General features: G+C 44.6%; 1 protein-coding gene across 1 annotated transcript in view; it reads right to left on the bottom strand.

Annotated features, from left to right (window-relative positions):
* KIAA1671 (KIAA1671 ortholog) overlaps window positions 1-24,025 on the bottom strand; it is a 195,310-nt gene that overhangs the window by 36,584 nt on the left and 134,701 nt on the right. Inside the window, exon 6 of the mRNA XM_083146381.1 lies at window positions 9,791-9,912. Coding sequence (XP_083002507.1) covers window positions 9,791-9,912 — 122 coding nt within the window. The remainder of the gene's footprint in view (window positions 1-9,790; window positions 9,913-24,025) is intronic.

Genomic DNA, 24,025 nt, shown 5'->3' with positions numbered 1-24,025 from the left:
GCAAGCTGCGAATGGTTATTTATGCAAAACATACATTGGCGTGCGAGCGGAGGAATTTGGCGGCTTACCGTGGAGAGGGTAGAAATACCCCATTACACTTTTTGGGGAGGGGGGAGTCTGAGTAAGGCTGAAAAGTGTGTACTACTGCTGCTGCTTTAATACTTACATGTGAGAATCTGTACCAGGCACCTAATCAGCTGAATACAAGAACCTGCATTCCCCAGAGGTAAGCGGAGTGGAATCATTCTGGATGTAATGTTTTTTTAAATAAAACTTATTTAGGCCTACTTCATATGCACATAGGCTGTTGCCAACAGGCTGCAGAAATTGTCAGGGTATTACGGGAGTTTGATCTGAGCATTTTGCCACCGTTCTAAATAAATTGCTGTCGCTTTTGTTTTTTTGGGGGGTTTTCTTTTCCACCATGGCAGTTGAATAATCTGGACCTGGACTGGTCAATCTGTAAACTGTAAACTATTTGGCAAATCATGCTGAGATTTGTATTTAAAAAACTACAAGAAAGCCATTGAATGTGTAGGCCTGAGTCAAACAGAATTGTTTAACAAAGTTGCCAGTGCCAGTCAAACATGCCCAATTACTGTATGAAGAGAGCTAAAACTAGTACACACTTAACTGGCTAACTGGCCCAATAATTGCATAGTGTGTTTGCAGGAGCTTTAGGGCAGTTGCACCCCCTACAACTGTCCAATCAGAAGAATGAAAGAACTCATTCCCAACCTCCTGATCCCGTTGCAAAATTTGCTCAGTGTGTTTGGGTGCGCACCAATCTAATAATTGCTCCAAGAGTTTACTAGATTGGCATCAATTATCTTACAGCGTGCCCATTTTAAGATGAGCTGTGCTATGTCCCAGGATAAGAAATACTCTATAAACAACATTGCATGTACTAATAACACAAATATGTTATGCATTAGTTAACATAACAAAATTAAAACTGGTACTTCTATGCCATGGTAATTATACATGTTCAACTGATACTATTTTACAGTAGATAACACAGTATGGTCGGGGGGGGGGGGGGGGGGGGGAGTAGGAGATTAGTTGGTCATGCATGAGAAAAACAATACTGCAGGTGACCAGATCAATTATAGATTTTATTTTAATGTGTATTTTAAGGTTGTTTAATTTGTCTTTCTTCCACTAAAGGCAATGTTATAAAATGGTTGTTTTTCAATTAGGTGGGGCTATAAACAGTACAGTCAGTCATTCTATTAATCTAATAAACACAAATGGTTTAAATATACACAATCCATACAGCCCGTCATGACCCATTCCAGAATGGACAGATGCTCTCTACCTGGACTTCCTTCGGTACTCTTTACTTAGTACGGCGCCCGTCGCGGGCATCGCGGGTACATTTATGCCTGCCCGCGACGCGACCGACGCGATGCCCGCGATTTTCCCATTGAAAACCATGTTAAACCTGAAAAATCGCGTCGGTCGCGGCCGGCCATAAACGTACCCGCGATGCCCGCGACGCGATGCTCCCGATTTCCCATAGGAAGCAATGTTAAAAGCCGCGATGGACCCGATTTTAGTGTTAAATGCCTCAATCCACCCGATTTGCCCATAGAAATCAATGTTAAATGGGCCACAGAGCCCATTAACCCTTAAATGTCCCCCAAAATTTTTTACGCCACCACACCATCCACGCCAACCCGAAGCGTGGCGAGCGCAGCGAGCCCGCGAGGGGCGGCGGTACGCGTCCTCCGACCTTTTCATGCCCTACTATCCACGTCGGCGTGGAGTTGAGAATAGAATAGTGTGGCGAGCGCAGCGAGCCACCGAGCCCGAAGCGTGGCGAGCGCAGCGAGCCCCGCGAGGGGACGCGGATACCTTCACAGGTAAACGCGTCCCCTCGCGGGCTTCACAGGTGTCCGTGGCCACGCGGACACCTGTGAAGCCCGCGAGGGGACGCGTATAACTGTGAAGGACTCCGCGTCCCCTCGCGGGGCTCGCTGCGCTCGCCACGCTTCGGGCTCGGTGGCTCGCTGCGCTCGCCACACTATTCTATTCTCAACTCCACGCCGACGTGGATAGTAGGGCATGAAAAGGTCGTAGGACGCGTACCGCCGCCCCTCGCGGGCTCGCTGCGCTCGCCACGCTTCGGGTTGGCGTGGATCGTGGGGTGGCGTCAAAAATTGGGGGGGACATTTAAGGGTTAATTGGGCCTAATTCAGGGTTAATATGGCCAAATCGGGTCAATTGAGCCATTTAACAGTGAAATCGCGGTCAATCAGCTTTTTTAACATTGTTCCCTATGGGAAAATCGCGGTGATCGCGGTCATCGCGGGCATCGCGACCATCCAATTTTACCCGCGATGCCCGCGATGACCGCGATCACCGCGATTTTTACCCGCGATGACCACGATTTTGATCGTTGGCGCCCTTCTAGGTAAAGAGTACCCTTCCTTCTTAAGTTAGAATTGCAGAAACACCTTTCATATGAATTAAATGGTTCAACATAGGTGACACCATCATATATTAAGAGGGAAGTCCAGCTAGAGATCATTTTGTCTTACCAATATACACTCTACCCCTTCCGCCAGAGCCCCACTGTCTTTACTTCTTAACCCAGGCACCCCCAAGGCTTAATCAGTCTCTAGCACCTGATGGACCATTTTCTTTATGGGCAGACTTGATGGGCCAAATGTTTATCTGCCATCAAATTCTATGTTTCTAAACGTTGATCTAAACAGGCGCAAGTGCCGTGGGTGCCACTCTTTCTACTTGTAGCCTCCAGAGGTTGCGAGAAGAAATGTGTGAAAACACTGCATACAATTAATGGGCACCGTAAACAATAGAACTGGCAGCCAATAATTATTGCCGCACCCAAAAAAACTGAAGCACATCCAAAAATTGACCACAGGAAATTAAAAAAAGAAAAAAAAAACACTTTTTCTATTCAATTGTAAGGAGACAAAATGAGACACTTTAATTTCTAAAGAAGCCCCCAAAGCACATCTAAGGGATATGATGTGTGTGTGTGTGACCCTGGGACGCAGCAGCTGGTAGAACAACATCTCCCAGCAGCACATTGCATTTCCAGCTACCCTCTTGCCAGTGCAGAGATAGAGGGGAGGACACGAGGAGAAGGGTAGACTACCAAACTGGTTGGTAACAATTGTTTAGATTTATTTTTCTAGAGGTTATTTATTTTTTTAAATTGGATATGGCGGATATCATGAGCAGACCCATCCACGTTTATCCAAAATTGAGGGCTAGGTCTTTTTGTGGGCTAAACCGAGATCATATATGAAATAATAGTAATTATATTTCTTGAGCTCTCTTACTGCTTTACTTGTACCTTATTAGGATTACATTTCCTACAAACTAAGTAACTAAGCTGCTTTAGCATCAACTTAAAAAGGGGTGTGATATGCGGCTCCAACAGTCGGAATTCCAACAGTCATTTTCCCCACATCGGAATCTGACTGCCGGTACTCTGACAGGTGGGGCGAGTGCAGAGAAGCCCTTGTGGGCTTGCTGCAATCACCACGCTGCGGGCTCGGTGACTCGCCACAGGTTCTCTTCTCACTTTATGGGAGTTGTGAGCCCCCAACAAGGGAGAATAGCCCCGGTCAGTCAGGATCCCGACTGTCGTGCATTTACAGTTGAGATATATAGGATGTCTTTGTACCGTCGAAATCCCAACTGTCAGGACATCATCTGGCACCCCTTACAAAGCTCGGTACTTATGTAGTATCTGGGCGTCCGATTTAGAAATCGGATCGGATCGCATCGCATCGCATGCGACCAAATCGTATGCGATGCGATGGTCAAGATTTTTCCATAGGATTCAATGTTAAAATGGTCTGAGTCCATTTTAACATAGAATTCAATGGGAAAAAGGGGTCCTTTTCCTTTCCCCACTATCCAAGTGGGCATGGAGTTGGATATAAACCTGTGGCGAGCGTAGCGAGCCACCGAGCCCGAAGCGTGGCGAGCGTAGCGAGCCCCGGGAGGGGACACAGAATACTTTTTAAGAAATATGCGTTCGCTCGCCACGCTTCGGGCTCGGTGGCTCGCTGCGCTCGCCACGCTATATAAAATCAACTCTATGCCCACTTGGATAGTGGGGAAATGAACAGGACCTTCTTAACATTGAATCCTATGCAAAATCGCATCGAATCGCATCGCATCTGATTGTATGCCTTAAGGTAAGGCATACAATCACAAAATCGGACGCCCAGATACTACATAAGTACCCAAAGCTCAAGTGGTATATGTGACATGTTACCAAGTCATGATGATTACAAAGAAAAGGTATGATTGACCAACTGTATTATTATTTTGCTTTCATATCTTTCTACACATTGTACTTTAAAAAAATTACAAAATTAAAATCGAGCATAAGACACAAGTGAGTGGCTATTCTTAGTTTCTTCTCAGCTCTGTTCCAGTTTTGGACACGATAACGGAGGAGAGCCAGATAGTCGCCTGCATAGAAAGATAGAGTGACAGAGCACACATAATCTGCAGAGGTTCTGATGAGGGAACAAGGACAGAGCAAGAAATATATGGGCTGTCCCCTTTCTGCTCCAATATTTCCGTTCTCCTAGGAAAAACAAGAAGAACGAAGAACAGCCGTGTGCAAACGGCTATAACAGCATTTCCATTATTATGCATTTTTTACTTTGCACTCAGCAAATATAGCACTGCACCAATATAGGAGATCACAGTCAGCTAAGGCACAGATATTATAAGTATAGTACAGGTATATCACACCCATGTTATCTCATACCTCCCAACTTTTGGATGTGCCGGGTCGGGACAGGGTGCACGCCTCTGACGCGCGGCGATTATTATTATTATTTTTTTGGGGGGGGGGGGGGGGGGGGGCGTGGCCTATCGAGAAGGGGGCATGGTCTATAATCGCGGCACTGCCACGAGGCCACGCCCCCGTTTTTAGCCGCTGTGGGGCATGCCCAGCAGCTCTATGAGCTGCTGGCTAGCCCCCAGCCCCCCTGCCTGCAAGAATAGACGCTGAGCGCATGCGCACAGCGTCTATTCACGGACTACAGGGGGGGACTCCCCACTGCCCCCCCCCCCACCGCGGGACACTGCCGGCGGCGGGAGGAACGCGGGAATGTCCCAAAATATCGGGACGCTCCCGCGGTAAGTGGGACAGTTGGGAGGAATGTTATCTGTGGTTATTCCAATTGGTTTCAATACACCTTATGAATATGATTTTAACCACTTCACATAACTTTTACACATATACACACACACACACATACATACATACATACATACATACATACATACAACACGACAAATGCAGCAGCACTCAATAGAGCTTAGTAGAAAATCAATGTAATAAAGCATGGCACTCAAACTCTCCCAACATTCCAAAACAACAGTTTATTTTTCAAGGTGAGTGCTGATCCGAGACCTACACAATATGTGTGTGTGTGTGTGTGTGTGTGTACATGCAGTTACTTTTACAGGCCATGGCATGGAGTGTGGTTATATAATGTTGTGGCTTCCAAGTGTAACAAATGAATAAGTTCTTCTACATGTTGGCGAATAGATTGGTAACCACATGAACAATATAGTCACTTGCCAATGTTGTAAAATACATGTGTATTTACCCACAGCAGTGAGTCACATGTGCATGGCTGAGAAAGATACTGTACAAGTTCCGCAATATTGCTTTCTCTGTTGAGATAATAAACCACTGCAGGAAAAGAACATCCAAACTTTACAGAATGCAGATGTTATTTCACATTGTTTTCATAAACAGGTAAATATGTTTTTATAACTTTATTTAATTGAGTGAAAATCGAAAGCACACTCATAGCAAAGATGTTTATTTTAGAAGATACCCTTTCAATAATATGTGCTCCTGTGCCATCTCCTTGTTAGCAGCTGCCACCACAACTTCTGTTGACATGGGGAACACGTGTCCTGGCTCTGTTTCAAGCAGCAAGCCTGATGCCAAAGGAAACTACAGGGCACACAACTACTCTGGGGGACTGGAGAACTATGAGAACACAAAACATTTATACAACACCAGAAGAGGAAGGAGATTCAGTTGGCATAAATGTGATGGAGAGTCACATTGTAGTTCTAGACCACTGACTTTCTTAACATTGCACTATGACTGGTTCTTTACCTATGTTTTATATATCTCTCATTACTAGCAAATGATACCAGCAGCAGAATAGAAATGCCCTTTGCCGCAGGCTTTTTAAATATGCTGCATTATAATAGCCACACTACACACATGCTTAAAGCTACAGTTGTGTCCTTACACACTATTGCTGCATTTGCGACAAACATCCCTAATCCTCGAGCCAGGTCCTGTACGACTTGGTTAAATCTGCCAGATCCCCAGTGCCAGATTAAGGTCTAAATGGGCCTGAAGCTGAAAATGATTAACGGCCTATTATACGCAATAATAGGGGTTGTGGCCAGCACCTAATAATGTGGGGAGTGTGACCAGTGTTCTGCTCATGGGTGTGTCTCTATTTGTGTAAATACTTTCAACTAAATATATATGCCTGGAAAAGGCAGAGGGCTGGCATAGGAAAAATGCAGGGAGATATATTGGCGGGTGACCTCCAAAGGTGCACCCGCAGGATGCCGATGTCCTAAGATACTTGCTGGGAGGGTGGCATTCCAGTCATAAACAAAATACTGAAAATTGTAACTTGGTAGACAACATTTCAGCACCTTTTATGTGGTCATCTAAGTTTACCACACCATATACCCCGTATACAAATAATGCAACACAATAGTAACCCCCTTATATTGTTCTTGCCTCTTACTGAATGAGCCACATGGAATGAGCCAAAATTCACACCGACTGAGCCAAAATTCACACTATGGTACACGGATTGAGTCAAAATTCACGTTATGCCACACAGATTAATGCAAAATTCACATTTTGCCACATGAATTGAGCCAAAATACACACTATACCAAACAGATTGAGCAATAATGCACAATATGCTTCATAAACAGGGGCATTGCACGCTAAAGGTGCACATTAAAAATGTACACTATAATGCCTATTACATGTTCAGCCACACACCATAATGTCCATTACGTATTATGCCAAGCACCATAATGTCTATTAAAAATTATGCTACATAAGTGCTGCTTACCTATTATTATAATTTTATTTATAAGGCGTCACAAGTGTTTCGCAGCGCCGTACAAAGGAACAATACAGGGAGACAACGCTTGGCATAACATTGAATAAATAACAAAAATACAGTACAAATAAAGAGCGCCACAGATCAATACACATTACAGCTTACCTACCTACATGCTCATTGCCACGGGTTCCATGCTCATTGCCATGTGGGATTACATGCTCATTGCCAAGGGGGAATACATGCTTGCGGTAACTGGGCGACAGCTGTTGCCGGGCAGAAGTGACAGCCATTGACAGCCGGGCAAAGAGCAGGGGGCTGCCCGGCTGTATTCAGAGCACTGCAGGTCCCGGCTATTTGAAATAATACCCCTTTCACACCAGAAAATGCAGGGACTTGCTTGGGAATATGGTCCCAGGATCATGCAGGGACATTCCCGGGCTGGCCCCTTTTACATCAGCCTAGTCCCTGCATTTTCTGGTGAGAGGGGAAGAGAAAACCACCCCCCTTTAAACAACCAGCTATATCTTCAGAACCAAATGACCCATTTACATGTGGGCTTCGAATGATTTTGGCCCGTCAAACTGGTTTACCCGCAATATCTATAGAACCAATAAACCCATATGGACCAGCCTGGTATCAGATTGAAGGCCCAGCGATCAACCTACGTCAATCAATCGACGGAGATCAACCTCGAGCTTCTGTGGTGCCAAAAGGGGAACTGGCAACCGTTGGAACTGGGTGGGGTCAGAATTAGCAGGTCCCATGTGATCTTATGGGGTATCTCCGCTTCCCGGGGGGGCTAGCTCGTTGGAAAGCCCTGGCGAGTGGGCCTGGAGGCCCATTCTTTATCCGGCCCTGCAGATCCCTGCACATATGTATGACTGCCTTCTCCATAGCGGTCTAATTACACCATCCATCGTTCTCTCATTGCCAGTTCCCTCCATGTCTTACTGCCTTCCCGTCACTAAATGCCCCATCACATCCTACACAGGGGAAGATGTATTAAACCTACATTCCACAGTATCAGACTTAATACATCTACCCAATGCTCCCTTAAGAACTTAGTGCCCCCATACAAAGCAAACACCGCTCCCGGCCTCCATAACTCATACTTGTACTATCACAACTTACTTCTCCACAGCTCACGATGTCTCATATCACCTTGCAGCTCACTCCCTCCCCCCACCCACCCACCCATATCTCAAACCACCCAAGACATGTCACTGCCCACTCATACCTCATTGCAGCGTACTACCCCCTTCAGAGCTCACAACGACCCAAATCTCACTTAAGTGCTCACCAGGAAGCTAATTTCACCCTTCACAACTCACCTTGCTCCCATCATTAGTCACCAGCAGTTCACTTCTCCCCTCACGCTGCACACTGCCGCCTCACAGCGCAGTCTCGCCCCTCCCCCTCCCAAGCTCAAACTGCTCCCTTGGCATCTCCCGCTGCCACATCCCACCTCACAATTCTCCCGTTATGTCTGTCTCATACTGCTCCTTCAGGCCTCTCACTGCTGCTCTGTTGTGATGTGCAAAAACCCTTACTCATCCTTGTAACAGAAAAATGTGATTTTAATGAAAGTTCTATAATGCTAACACTGCAGTATCCAGCATCCTTGAATTATACAGATGATCCACCCAGTCATGCTCTTGGTTGAAAGCCAAAATAGCTTGAAATGCGTAAAGCGACGTCACTATAAAATTTGGTGGCTGTCTGCTGGGATCACTGCTGGACATTGCAGACAATGAATCATCCATTCCCAGCTGCTAAAATATTGATGTGATGTTCTTAAAGTACGGTAAACCTTATCTGCTTACACATTTCACTTGAACTGCAAGTTCGGCTATTATGATTGTTAACAAAGATTATACAGTGAATCCTTTTTTTTAGCCAGGTTCCAAATGTATTGTATGAAATCCGGAATGTTTAATTAGGTGTCAGCCTCACAAAAGGTTTTAAGGTAGAATGCAGTATTCATTAACAGGCTCATCAGTTAAATAAGTCAACAAAAGGTTAATGCTAAATAATGTCAATGGCGTATCAGAGACATATAGGGTGAGATTTAATAGGATGAGAGATTCAGAAAGTGAGAGATTTGGGAAGATTTTTTAAAGCGGAAATCATTTTACACTGCAACATTAGTTTGATTTTGCAGTGTAAATGATTGCCGCTTTAAAAAAAACTGGAAATTTCTTCCCAAATCTCTCACTTTCTGAATCTCTCATCCTATTAAATCTCACCCATAGTATTGTTCTTTCAATTGAGGACACTAGCATTTAACGAGCAGTGATCTATAATACTACTACACCATAAGCTTTATAGGGCCTACACACGGGGCGATTTCAGGGCATTTTCTAAGCAATCTAGCGATCGTCCGTGTATAGCGACCACAGCGATGCGTGGCCCAGCGCGTCGCTATCGCTCAGCGATTAGGATCCAGCATACTGGATAAATCGAGTTGGATCGCCAGTCAGGGCCAGTGTTCTCACCGGAGAACAGATCACTCAGCAACACATCGCTGACACATCGCTGTGTGCTGAGCGATCTACAATATACCAGATCGCTCAGCAAACTCTCCCCGTGTGTAGGCCTCATTACGCTCAATTGTAATAAGCATCCATATTTCAAACCTATTTTAGAAGGACATAATATCTCACCTGCCCTCGCTATGTTGCTTGTCCTGGCTCCATGTACCATATTGTCTCTCAGGTTCTTGCACAATCGAGTCTGTATCCTTGGTGGATGTAGAGGATCTTGAGAAACACTGCTTTATATGATCCTGAAAAGATACAAATACACATACACATTAGTAAGAAAATAAAAACAAAATAATAGTTTTTAGAATAAAAATGGATGTTCCTCTTATTCTTGTAAACAATTTTATATTTTAAAGTCATTTTGGCAAGTTTAGGGAACATACATTATATTGAGCATTTACAACTTAAGCTGGGCTCACATTAGATTATGTGTACCCAGCGCATCATCACAGTAGACGGGACCCGGCATAAGTAAGTATAAGCACATTTGCCTATGCAGGGAGTAATGGAGCAACACTAGGGGACATGCTGCTAGAGATGTCCTCCGAATGCGTTGCATGCAGCACTGATGGAGGAGGTCATCAGCGACCGTTGTGTACACACTGGGCGATTTGAATATTTTGGGTTTCTGACCTGTATTTATGTAATCGGCAAAATCATTCACAAAAATCATCTAATGTGTACCCAACTTTACAGTAGTATATTATTACGTATACATTTTTTATTATTTATTAACAGTAAATTATTTAGCACACACATTCTGCAGCTCTTTACAGAGAAAGGTTATATGTAGAACATACAATGTTTGCAATCTTAACCCCTTGTTAACCTACATAATAATCAAATTGAAGCAGTGAGCGCATACTAATTTCCCATTTCATCCAATATACTGTACTTTATTATGTCTTAATCTATTGACAGCACTTCCAGCTCTGCGCGCCAGCTGTACACTACCCAGTACTTCAGGTCATTCCCCTGCTTGGTTATCCCTTGTAACATCGCAGACCTGAATTCTGGTAGATGTGATTGTAGGAATGATAATTCACCTACAACCCAGGCAAGACCAAAAGAAGTGAGGTAACTATAGGGTGTCGGATGACGTTCCGACTGCCGGGATTCAGACTGTCAGTACACAGACATCAGAATCCCGACTGTAAAATGCCCAACAGTCATGATCTTGACTTACAGGGGCTAGTCTACCTCGTAAGGGTCCACAATCCCCATAGAGGGAGGATAAAACCAAGCCCACAACGGGGCAAGTGCTGAGAACACACAAGGGGCATCTCTGTGCTCACCCCCATGGCGGAGTACAGATGGTCAGGATTCTAATGTCAGTATAGTGACAGCCGAAATACCAACTGTCTAAGCCGCATACCACACCCGTAACTATAGAGTGTGGAGGTAATGCTACTGCCACAGGTACACAGTGCTATCTGTACTGTGGAGGATTAAGAGGGATGCCTGTCACAACCCTTTCAAACCCCTGCTCCCCCATCCTCCCTCACCTCTATTTCTCACCCACCTGTCTTTCATGCTCTTCACCCTCCCTCTCTCTCTCTACTTGGTGCTGTCTCTCTCACTGCCTGTCTCTACCCCTTTCTCTCCCTGACACTCATGCTCCTGTCTCTCTCGCTCTCCCCTTTCCTGACATTTTGTCTCTCTCCTGCTTGCACCCCGCCCTCTCCCTTGCTCCTCCCCCTCTCTCTACATGACACCCTCTCTTTATTGCTCCTCTCTATCATTCCCTCAAGTTCTCTCTCTCTCCATGACCTCATTTTTCGGTACTTGTGTATTTGCAGGGTGTCCCAATTAGCATACGTACGCTAGCGTAGGGAAATCGCATCGCATGGGCCGTTTTAGTGCCGTGCGATTTTCCTATGTAATTTATTCACTGCTCTCTTGGCACTGGTGGATCGCATCGCATCACATGCAATCGCACCTCACGCAAAATCGCATGCGATTTATAGGGTGTGATGCCCTTAAAATGTACTATACACTTGTATGACATACAATGAGGTTTTAGCCCCCCCCCCCCCCCCCCCACTATCCACACCACCCGAAGCGTGGCGAGCCCCGCGTTGGCATGGAGTTGGTTTTATATAGTACTTTACATGTATTCCACGTCCCCTCGCCACGCTTTGGGCTCAGTGGCTCGCTGCGCTATATAAAGTCAACTCCACGCCGACGTGGATAGGGGAGGGGGGTATGAAAAGGTTGGGAGGATGCGTTCCACTGCGCTCGCCACGCTTGGGGGTGGCGTGGATAGCGGGGGGGTGCCTAAATCTCATTGCATCTCATAGAAGTGTATAGTAAAGTAAATGGCATCGCATGCGATTTTGCGTGCGGTGCGATCCGCGGGGGCCAAGAGAGCAGTGAATAAATTACATAGAAAATCGCATCACACGGCACTAAAACGGCCCATGCAATGCGCTTTTCTTACGCAGAATCACCCACTAAGCAATTTGTTTAGTGGGCGCCCTGCTAATATACAAGTACCCCCTTTTCTCTCTTTCCTTGACACCCATTTTGTCTCTCACTCCCTTCACTCTTTCTTCTGCCCTCCTAAGGGGCAATTTAGTGAGAAGAAAGGGGGTTACGGTTTTGCTATGGGGTCCACAAAGTTCTAGTCACTCCCAGGACCAAAAGGGTTAGGAGTTTGCAAGAGTGTGGATTTATTGTGACTTGCAGCTGGGGAAAATTTTTAAATGCAAATAAAGGTTTCCCTTACTGCTGTAAATATCACCACTTTTACAAAATTCCTACCCATAGTTGTCTACCCTACTGCCTTCTGCAGAAGACTCTCTCCCTGAAAGATGCAAAAAGGTGTAATAATAATAATCAGAGCTATATACATTCAAACGGAATCATCACGGCATTTCCCTGCATTGGTTATAAAGCACATATTTTGAATATGGTTTCTCGTGGTCACTTATATGGAACCACGTGTAGAACACAATACAGGAACAAGCCCTGACATGTATCAGTGCCTATTCTAAAACTAGTACAGTATATCTTACCGACTGCTTTGGGGCTCATCTACATTTGGATGTAAATGTATACATGGGACAACAGGAGTCCCATGCTGAGTGGGTGTGGTATAGGGGTCTGACAGTTGGGATCCCGACAGTCATTATCCCAACTGGCCAGACCCAGACAGCATGGTGAGTGCAACAAAGCCCCTTGCGGGCTCGCTGCGCTCGCCACGCTGGCCACGCATCGCTGTGCTCGCCACCTATTCTATTCTCCCTCTATGGGGGTCATGGACCCCCACGAGGGAAAATAGCGGGTGGCCGTTGGGAACTCGACTGTCGGGACCCCGTCCGCCACCCTGCTGAGTGACGTGCTTAACCAACAAATCACTCACCACACATTGCTGACACACATGCAATGCACCAGTGATGTGTGCTGAGCGAACTGTGCTCACCAGTGTTCTCTGCTTAGAAGACCGGTGATCTGACTACACTTTGACCACATGCAGTCAAGATCTAGTCAGGCAATAGTGATGCGCAGGACCATGCATCGCAGTCACCTGGGGGTATACATGCAGAGCGGTCCCTGCTTAATTTCACAGTTATCTAGTCAGGTTGTGTATGGGCCTTAACCCCTTCCTGACAGAGCCAGTTTTTGCGTTCCTGACAGAGCCCTTTTTTTCAAATCTGACATGTATCACTTAAGTGGGGATAACTTTTTTTTGCTTTTACTTATCCCAGTGATTTTGAGATTGTTTTTTCGTGACACATTGTACTTCAAATTAGTGGTAAATTTGGGTCGATACAGTCTGTGTTTTTTTGTGAAAAATACCAAAATGTCGTAAAAAAATGGAAAATTTAGCAATTTGCAAAATGTTAAATTTTCTGCTTGTGAGACAAATAATCATACCACTCAAAATAGTTAATAACTAACATAGACCATATGTCTACTTTATGTTTCCATCATTATTTCAACTTCCTTTTCATTTTTTTGGACACTAGGAGGCTTACAATATGAATAGCAAATTCTCAAATTTTCAAGAAAATTTCAAACACTGATTTTTTTAGGGACCAGTTCAGTTCTGATGTGACTTTGAGGGACTTGTATGTGAGACACCCCCATAAATGATGCCATTTCAAAAACTGCACCCCTCACAGTATTCAAAACAGCATTTTGGAAGTTTGTTAACCCTTTAGGTGTTTCACAGGAATTAAAACAAAGTGTAGGTGAAATTTCAAAATTTCATTTTTTTTGCAGATTTGCAATTTTAATACATTTTTCTAAGGAACACAGTACATTTTACTAGAGAAATGTGACTAAAAATTGATTCCCCCAATTCTTTTGTTTTCATAAATATCCTATATGTGGCCCTAGTGTGCACGTTGACCAAACCACAGGCTTCATAATAGAAGGAGCACCTACTTGATTTTGGAGCCTCCTTTTTATGAGATTATTTTTTAGGCACCATGTAGGTTTCTAGGCACCATAAGATGCTAAAATTTAGGAACCCCCCCACAAGTGACCCCATTTTGCAAACTACACCCCTCAGGGAATTCATCTAGGGGTATAGTGTACATTTCAAACCCCCAGGGGTTTCACCAATTGTGGTACAACTGGGCAGTGAAAATGAAAAATTACATTTTTTTTACACAAAAATGCAGTTCTGGCTCAAAATTTTTCATTTTCATAAGGTATGAAGGAGAAAAAGCACCCCAAAATCTGTGTCCCAATTTCTCCCGAGTATGGCAATGCCTCATATGTGACCAAAAAATACCAGTTGGGTGCATGGCAGGACTCAGAAGGGAAGGAGTGATTTTTGGTGGTGGAATGTTGGTGGGTGCTATGTCGCATTAGCAAGACCCCCAAAGCACCAATACAGTGGAACCCCCCCACAAGTGACCCCATTTTGCAAACTACACCCCTCAGGGAATTCATCTAGGGGTATAGTGTACATTTCAAACCCCCAGGGGTTTCACCAATTTTGATACAAGTGGGCAGTGAAAATGAAAAATTACATTTTTTTACACAAAAATGCAGTTCTGGCTCAAAATTTTTCATTTTAAGAAGGTATGAAGGAGAAAAAGCACCCCAAAATCTGTGCCCCAATTTCTCCCGAGTACGGCAATGCCTCACATGTGACCAAAAAATACCAGTTGGGTGCATGGCAGGACTCAGAAGGGAAGGAGTGATTTTTGGATTTTGCAGCTCAGATTCTGGTGGAATTTTGGTGGGTGCTATGTCGCATTAGCAAGACCCCCAAAGCACCAATACAGTGGAAGCCCCCCACAAGTGACCCCATTTTGCAAACTACACCCCTCAGGGAATTCATCTAGGGGTATAGTGTACATTTCAAACCCCCAGGGGTTTCACCAATTTTGATACAAGTGGGCAGTGAAAATGAAAAATTACATTTTTTTACACAAAAATGCAGTTCTGGCTCAAAATTTTTCATTTTCAGAAGGTATGAAGGAGAAAAAGCACCCCAAAATCTGTGCCCCAATTTCTCCCGAGTACGGCAATGCCTCACATGTGACCAAAAAATACCAGTTGGGTGCATGGCAGGACTCAGAAGGGAAGGAGTGATTTTTGGATTTTGCAGCTCAGATTCTGGTGGAATTTTGGTGGGTGCTATGTCGCATTAGCAAGACCCCCAAAGCACCAATACAGTGGAAGCCCCCCACAAGTGACCCCATTTTGCAAACTACACCCCTCAGGGAATTCATCTAGGGGTATAGTGTACATTTCAAACCCCCAGGGGTTTCACCAATTTTGATACAAGTGGGCAGTGAAAATGAAAAATTACATTTTTTTACACAAAAATGCAGTTCTGGCTCAAAATTTTTCATTTTCAGAAGGTATGAAGGAGAAAAAGCACCCCAAAATCTGTGCCCCAATTTCTCCCGAGTACGGCAATGCCTCACATGTGACAAAAAAATACCAGTTGGGTGCATGGCAGGACTCAGAAGGGAAGGAGTGATTTTTGGATTTTGCAGCTCAGATTCTGGTGGAATTTTGGTGGGTGCTATGTCGCATTAGCAAGACCCCCCAAGCACCAATACAGTGGAACCCCCCCACAAGTGACCCCATTTTGCAAACTACACCCCTCAGGGAATTCATCTAGGGGTATAGTGTACATTTCAAACCCCCAGGGGTTTCACCAATTTTGATACGAGTGGGCAGTGAAAATGAAAAATTACATTTTTTTACACAAAAATGCAGTTCTGGCTCAGAATTTTTCATTTTCAGAAGGTATGAAGGAGACAAAGCACCCCAAAATCTGTGCCCCAATTTCTCCCGAGTACGGCAATGCCTCATGTGTGACCAAAAAGTGGCAGGACTCAGAAGGGAAGGAGTGATATTTGGATTTTGCAGCACAAATTCTGGTGGAATTTTGGTGGGTGCTATGTCGCATTAGCAAGACCCCCAAAGCACCAATACAGTGGAACCCCCTCACAAGTGACCCCATTTTGCAAACTACACCCCTCAGGGAATTCATCTAGGGGTATAGTGTACATTTCAAACCCCCAGGGGTTTCACCAATTTTGATACAAGTGGGCAGTGAAAATGAAAAATTACATTTTTTTACACAAAAATGCAGTTCTGGCTCAAAATTTTTCATTTTCAGAAGGTATGAAGGAGACAAAGCACCCCAAAATCTGTGCCCCAATTTCTTCCGAGTACGGCAATGCCTCATGTGTGACCAAAAAGTGGCAGGACTCAGAAGGGAAGGAGTGATATTTGGATTTTGCAGCACAAATTCTGGTGGAATGATGGTGGGTGCTATGTCGCATTAGCAAGACCCCCAAAGCACCAATACAGTGGAACCCCCCCACAAGTGACCCCATTTTGCAAACTACACCCCTCAGGGAATTCATCTAGGGGTATAGTGTACATTTCAAACCCCCAGGGGTTTCACCAATTTTGATACAAGTGGGCAGTGAAAATGAAAAATTACATTTTTTTACACAAAAATGCAGTTCTGGCTCAAAATTTTTCATTTTCAGAAGGTATGAAGGAGAAAAAGCACCCCAAAATCTGTGCCCCAATTTCTCCCGAGTACGGCAATGCCTCACATGTGACCAAAAAATACCAGTTGGGTGCATGGCAGGACTCAGAAGGGAAGGAGTGATTTTTGGATTTTGCGGCTCAGATTCTGGTGGAATGAATGGTGGGTGCTATGTGGCATTAGCAAGACCCCCGAAGCATGGTGAAATTATGAACCTAATAATCCATAGATGTGTGGTATATTTTAAAACACTCCTTTATACATAGGCCGGGTTTGTCGGGGCAAGTGTCACACTGGAAAATAGTTTGCTTTCTTATTCCCTTTTTATAGCAAACTTTGCACCTTTTTTGTGTCCTGCCCTTTTTTCCAGTGGAGGGGATTTCATCAGGAAAATGCTGCCCTGGTACAATACGGGGGCCAGTACTAGAAGTACTGGGGCCCTCTGTCTGCTGGTTCCCAAATATTAGGCCCTTTATGACTTCCTCTTGAAAGTGCATAAATGTCCCCCTCTGGCCGGTAGAACGGAATAGCACGTAAGCGTTATACAGTGCCATCTGGATGATATACACGGCCAGCTTCTTGTACCAGATTTTTGTTTTCCGCAGGGCACTGTACGGCTTCAGTACCTGATCTGAAAGATCCACTCCGCCCATGTACCTATTGTAATCCAGGATACAATTAGGTTTTGAGGTGTGGGTACTGGTACCTCGTACAGGGACGGAGGTGGTACTGTCTCCGTGAATTGTTGTCAGTATAAGGACATCCCTCTTGTCCTTATATTTGACCAACAACATATTTTCGGTGCATATTCCCCTGCTTTCACCCCTTCTCATTACTTAGGCAATGTGCGTTTTTGGGAGGCCTCTTTGGTTCTTGCGCACAGTACCGCAAGCTGCTGTACCTCTTGAACCAAGGGCCTTAAACAGGGGGATGCTAGTGTAAAAGTTATCCACATAGAGGTGATAACCTTTATCCAGGAAGGGGTGCACTAAATCCCAGACAATTTTTCCACTAACACCTACGAGGGAGGGGGGGCATTCTGGCGGTTCAATTCTTGAATCCTTCCCTTCATATACCCTAAACCTGTGAGTGTACCCTGAGGTGCTTTCACACAGCTTATACATTTTTATGCCTTACCTTGCCCTCTTACTGGGAAGGTACTGGCGGAATTTAACCCTTCCTTTAAAATGTATAAGGGACTCGTCTATGCAAATGAATTTATCTGGGATGTACATGTCTTCAAATTTGGCACTGAAATGATCAATGACCGGCCTGACTTTGAATAGCCGGTCAAAGGTGGGATCATCTCTGGGTGGGCACTGTGCATTATCGTTGTAATGCAAAAATTTAAGGATCGTCTCAAATCGAGCCCGGGGCATGGCCATACGGTAAAATGGGGTGCTGTACAGAACATCTGTACTCCAATATTGCCTAATTTCTGGCTTTTTTACTATGCCCATATGAAACACCAGACCCCAAAACGTCATCATCTCTACTGCATCTACAGGGGTCCACCTAGCAAATGATGACGTGGGGTTTTGAGCAATAAACTGCTGGGCATATAAATTAGTTTGGTCCACCATTAAATTTATAAAATCATCAGAGAAAAATAATTGGAAAAAGTCAATTTCTCTGAGACCTGTGGAATCAAATTGGATTCCTGGCATGGCCAAAAACTCAGGAACCTGGGGCTCAAAATTGTCTGGTGGTGGGGTCCATACGAGATCAATTATTGGGGGGGGGGGGGGGTCTCAGCTGCTCTACGGGGGCGTCTTTGAGGGGGTCCCTCATCACCAGAGGAGGAAGAGAAGCTTAAGACGAATCCTTCAAATTCCCCGCTTGCCTCACTGGCTGTGTCAGAGTCAGAGGCAAGCATGGCACATGCCTCCTCCACTGAATACATTCTTCTGGATGACTGGGATGACATTTGGGATGACATTTGGGATGCCATTTTTATTTTTGTGTTACTGGTAGTGAAATGTTTCAACACGTGTATAGTGTAGGGGGGGGTACAAACTTTATTTCAACCCGGGGGGTATGTAGTGTGTAGTGTGTATGTAGTGCAGAAAAAAAAAATACTTTATACAAAAAAAAAAAAAATTGAAGGGGTTAAAAAAAAAAAAAATTGAAGGGGTTAAAAAAAAAAAAAAAAAAGGTCCTGCGCCAAAAATTGAGCACAGATGTTGGTCAGTAACGTCCGTCACTGAACAGCGCTCAAAGGCAACAGGAATTTGATCAAAAAAAAAAAAAAAATAGATCAACCCTGTGCCGAAAAAGCTGATCAGTGATGTACGTCACTGATCAGCGCACAGTGGCCACAGGACACCCACAAAATCACAGTGTGTGTAAAAAAAAAAATTAAAAAAAGACCCTACAGCACCCACAAAAAAAAAAAAGGTGATCAGTGATGCGACACTGATTACCAGTGAGGGGCAGCAGGTGCACAACCTTTGGTGCAACTGACAGTGCAACTGGCAGCAACTGACAGGTATATATATAAAAAAAAACCTCTGCACCCCCAAAAAGTTGCTGATCACCTCAGATATAGTGATCAGCACAAAAGGCGGGGGCAGCAGACACAAAATTTAGCACTCACTATCACTCTCTGTCACTATCTCTCTCTATCTCTCTATCTCTCACTATCTATCACTCTATGACACTGCAGCAGCAGCGACAGGTATATATATATATATATATAAAAAAAAACCTGCGCCCCCAAAAAGTTGCTGATATACTGATCAGCACAAAAGGGGGGGCAGCAGTCAGTTATATAAAAAATATATAGCACAATCTGTCACTATCTCTATCTCTCTCTCTCTATCTCTATCTCTCTATCTATAACTATCACACTGCAGCAGCACAAAATATAGCACTCTCTGTCACTAGGCCTCTCTATCTCTCTCTATCTCTCTCTCTCTATCTCTCTATCTATAACTATATCACACTGCAGCAGCACAAAATATAGCACTCTCTGACACTATCTCTCTCTATCTCTCTCTCTCTCTATCTCTCTCTATCTAACGCTATTACACTGCAGCAGCACAAGTTCACAACACAGGAAGTCACAAGTAACAGGATCCAGGAAGCATCCAGCGCACTACAAGTGATGAAGCAGTGATCAGGCAAGGTATTTGCAAGGATCAGGTAAGTATTTGGCAAAGTTCTGGTCAGTAAATGGCGACAGCTGGGCACGGTGACCGCACTGCACGCTATTCCAGACCGGAATGGCGTCTGCAGTGCAGTCACCGTTAGTTTAAATTCCCCTCCTTGGCTGTGATTGGTCCGTCGGCCCGACGAACCAGTCACGGCCTTTGGGGGCGGGCGGGGTGAGGTGGGGTGACACCAGTGTCACCCTTACACCCCGCGGTGATTGGTGCTGTACTTTACAGCACCAATCACCTCCGATCCCGTGTCACCGGCGAACGTTATTCGCCGGTGACACAGGAAAACGCTGTGAATGGCTGTTCACACTGAACAGCCAATCACAGCGATCGCCGACGGGGGGGCGGCATCGCAGCCCCCCCTGGGCATGCACGGACATGTCTGCTGTCAGGGACAGCAGACATGTTGAAACTGTCACCGCGTCTATAGACGCGGTGACAGTTACAAGCCATGACGTACATTTACGCCATGTGTCGGGAAGTACTTCCCGACCATGACGTAAATGTACGTCAATTGTCGGGAAGGGGTTAAGTTACTTATGACGCGCCTCTCAGCTGTAACAGGATACGTCCACTGCACTTATAGTTGCCACATTCACAATCTCCCTGACATGATTTTTCACAAAATAGGCAAGTATGGTTATATTGCATTTGGAGTTTATTGCACAGGCATCACATTTATTATCCTGTATATTGTCTGAGTGAGAAGAAAATAAATATCACTTTGGCCAGAGGGGACCCTAATGGGCCCCACTACACAAATGCCAATGTGTCTAGGGCTTCTTAGCTATGCTAGGTCGGCTCTGTTGCTGCGCTGTCGCTCGGCGCACAGCGTTGACAGCCCACACACAGTGCAAGCTGACCGTGCCGGAGGAGAAGACTGACGATCGGACGTAGGGAAGAGCATTGCTATCGCTGTAGCCTCTACAAACACACCGTTGTATGGGGTATTTTCTAAGCGACTTTGCAAAATTTAGAAACGTCACTTAGAAAATGCCTTAATATCGGCATGTGTGTAGGGGGCATAAGACAGGAGGCACTGGCTCTTTGGGCCCCCACTTAATCTGGCTCTGGTCCATTTATGAAACTAGACATGCCCTTTGGATGCAGCAAGCAAGGCTTCCTAGCTATGCTAGGTCGGCTCTGTTGCTGCGCTGTCGCTCGGCGCACAGCGCTGACAGCCCACACACAGTGCAAGCTGACCGTGCCGGAGGAGAAGACTGACGATCGGACGTAGGGAAGCGCATTGCTATCGCTGTAGCCTCTACAAACACACCGTTGTATGGGGCATTTTCTAAGCGACTTTGCAAAATTTAGAAACGTCACTTAGAAAATGCCTTAATATCGGCATGTGTGTAGGGGGCATAAGACAGGAGGCACTGGCTCTTTGGGCCCCCACTTAATCTGGCTCTGGTCCATTTATGAAACTAGACATGCCCTTTGGATGGAGCAAGACAAGCCCCCCCCCCCCCCCCCCACCCTCACTGGCGCCCCATGCAAAAGTACAATCTCCCTGAAACTAGTTTTCAAAAGTAGGCAAGTATGCTCCTACCCTATTGCATTCCCAGGAAGTTGTAGTTGTTTCAAGCACTTTACAAATGGGAAATCCAAATCACTTTTAATCTTTCAAAAAGAATTTAACCGAGACTAGTTATTTTACAAATGAGCTTTAGAGGATTATTTTATTAGGCGCCTATTTGACAAATCCTCACCTTACTGTCGTTTTTTTAAATGAACCTGCTAAGTCAACATCATTCTCTAGGTCTCTACTGCAGACTAAGTGGCTGATTCTTACGGTGGCCATACACACGCAGATCTGTCTGGTTGGAACAAAAACATGGTTATGGATGAGAGCAAATGACAGTTGACCATTTGCTTGGAAATGTTGGAAAACTGACAAACTGTCACTCATCCATAACCATGTTTTTGTTCCAACCAACCAGATTTCGGCCCCATTTCTAAGTGATCTGACTAGTTTGCTTTGAAAGAGACCACTGATGACCGCAGGGGAAAGACCATGCTGGCACTAGTTTACCTGCTAAGATCATTAGGTTTTGCCTATAAGCATAGGAGAAACCCTGCTGAGCGCAAATCACTCAACACACACCACGGGTGCTGAGAGGGTGTGCCATGATGTGCGCTAAGCGATCTTGCTTACGCACAATGCCCAGCACCTCCGGCTCCAGGCTCTCTTTAGATTTGTAAGTTATTTTGTTTCTGTGCAGGGTAAATACTCGCTGCTTTATTTTTACACTGCAATTTAGATTTCAGTTCAACACATCCCACCCAAATCTATCTCTCCCCAGATGATCCCCCCTTGCAGTGCACATGGTTTTGACCACTTTGACAACAAATTTGCCCTGCAACCAAGTCTGAATTAGGTCCTTAGTCCGAGCACCGCTATGTTTAACGATGAATATATCCCATGATGTGAGTATGTAACTGGGATCACTGATGCTAGGAAAGCAATGGTATATACTGCTGCCTGTGCCTTTCCTGCTCCCTTGTGTGATGACTTCATTCAACTTGTGAATTAATAATTAGTCTATATTCCAAGCTCTGCAGTCTTTGTACACGAGAACTAGTAATAACCTTCCATCTTTTTTCCTCTCAACTGCCTCAATACATTTCTAGTTTAGATCAGGAACCTTATTTAAATACACAGCCACCGAAAAATGAACGTATACTTGTACAATAAGAACAACTTAAGTGATTAGCTTTCAGACTTCCTTGTCCCATCACAAATGCTCAATTGTGCAAGAATAGAGTATGTGACCTACACTGCTCACATGGGTAACAGGATAGGCGATCAAAGCGGTGTAGATCGCTAGTTATGGGACTGACTACTAAAAAAACAAAAAAAACTAGTGTGGACTGACAACATCATCTCCATCAATCTCCTGCTTGCGTCACTCCCATCACTGTCATTCTAGACCCCGTCAACTATTTTAGGTGTCTAACTAGACACCTTCGACCAAGAGTGGTTGATCCCATAACTGTCGACATAGATAGCATGGCCACAGCTCAAAAGAACGCACCACACTGCAAGCAACAGTATGTTACAAACAGTTCAATTTCTGCAATGGTTTGGGGATGCAGACAAACACATTCTGGTTGGCTGTTCAGGTCCGATTATATATGAAAATGTTAACACTATACCAACCAGGGTATTTATTATTATTAATAACATTTATAAAAGCACTTTGTGCTTTACATCTGCCTCTATGGCACAAAACGCAAAGCAAGTTTAGCAGTGGATATCAGTGAAACGCTCGAACAGAAAAGTTTTGAGTCTATCCTTGAAAGATTCTAAACTGGCCAATCGAAGTGTGTGTGGGGAAAAGAGTCATATAAAGTTGGAGCCAGAACACTCAAAGGTCTAACAGTAAGCGCTAACTCAGAAAGCTTTTTGTCGTGTTGTACTATTATACACTGGTTGGGATTCACTTTTTGTATGAAAAGGTTATGTCCTTTACTGTCGGACGGTACTGAATTAGCATTGACACACAATAAGACTCTCTACTAGCCTACAAACTTTCAAATGTTTCCTGAAAACTCACCTCTTCAGGCAAGCCTATCATATTTAAGTACCACATGCATAACCCTCTGAGGCACTTGTGTCTTATATAGCTTCCCTTATGGACCTGCGCCTTAGTGGGACTGCTATGCTATTACTGGTGCCTGTCCTTGTGTTTCCCTCCTATGTCCCTATAGATTGTAAGCTTGTAGCGGGGCCCTCCTACCTCCAAGTCTGTCTGTTGTCCCCAGTTTGTTTTATCTCGGTCTACAATTGTAAAGCGCAACGGAATCTGCTATGCTAAATAAGAAACCTATCCAATCAGGCTTGAAACCAACATCAATGGGGAATTTTGTTTTTACAGCTTCTGGCAGGAAAACTAAATCCTTGATATTAATGCATTTTTTTCCCCTTATTACAGACAAAAAATGGGCTAATTGGATAGCACAATAACCAAATTGGTTCACAAAAAGTAGCTGACACACTATAAAGCCTATTGCATGCATGAACACACATCTATGACAAATATTAATTGCAATGCTTTTTATGACCTCCATGAATATTGACAAAGAGTAACGTACACTAAATGGCCAAAACTAGAGATTCAGCTTCAACATTTCATGCCAAAACCACGGGCACCACATTACTACTGTAATACTTTTCTTCGAAGGTGTTCCATTAGATTTTGGAACATGGCTAAG

This window comes from Crinia signifera, chromosome 1 (assembly GCF_055691185.1).
Source record: "Crinia signifera chromosome 1, ASM5569118v1, whole genome shotgun sequence".
Classification (NCBI taxonomy): Eukaryota; Metazoa; Chordata; class Amphibia; order Anura; family Myobatrachidae; genus Crinia; species Crinia signifera.
This window is presented reverse-complemented; position numbering and strand designations above follow the sequence as displayed.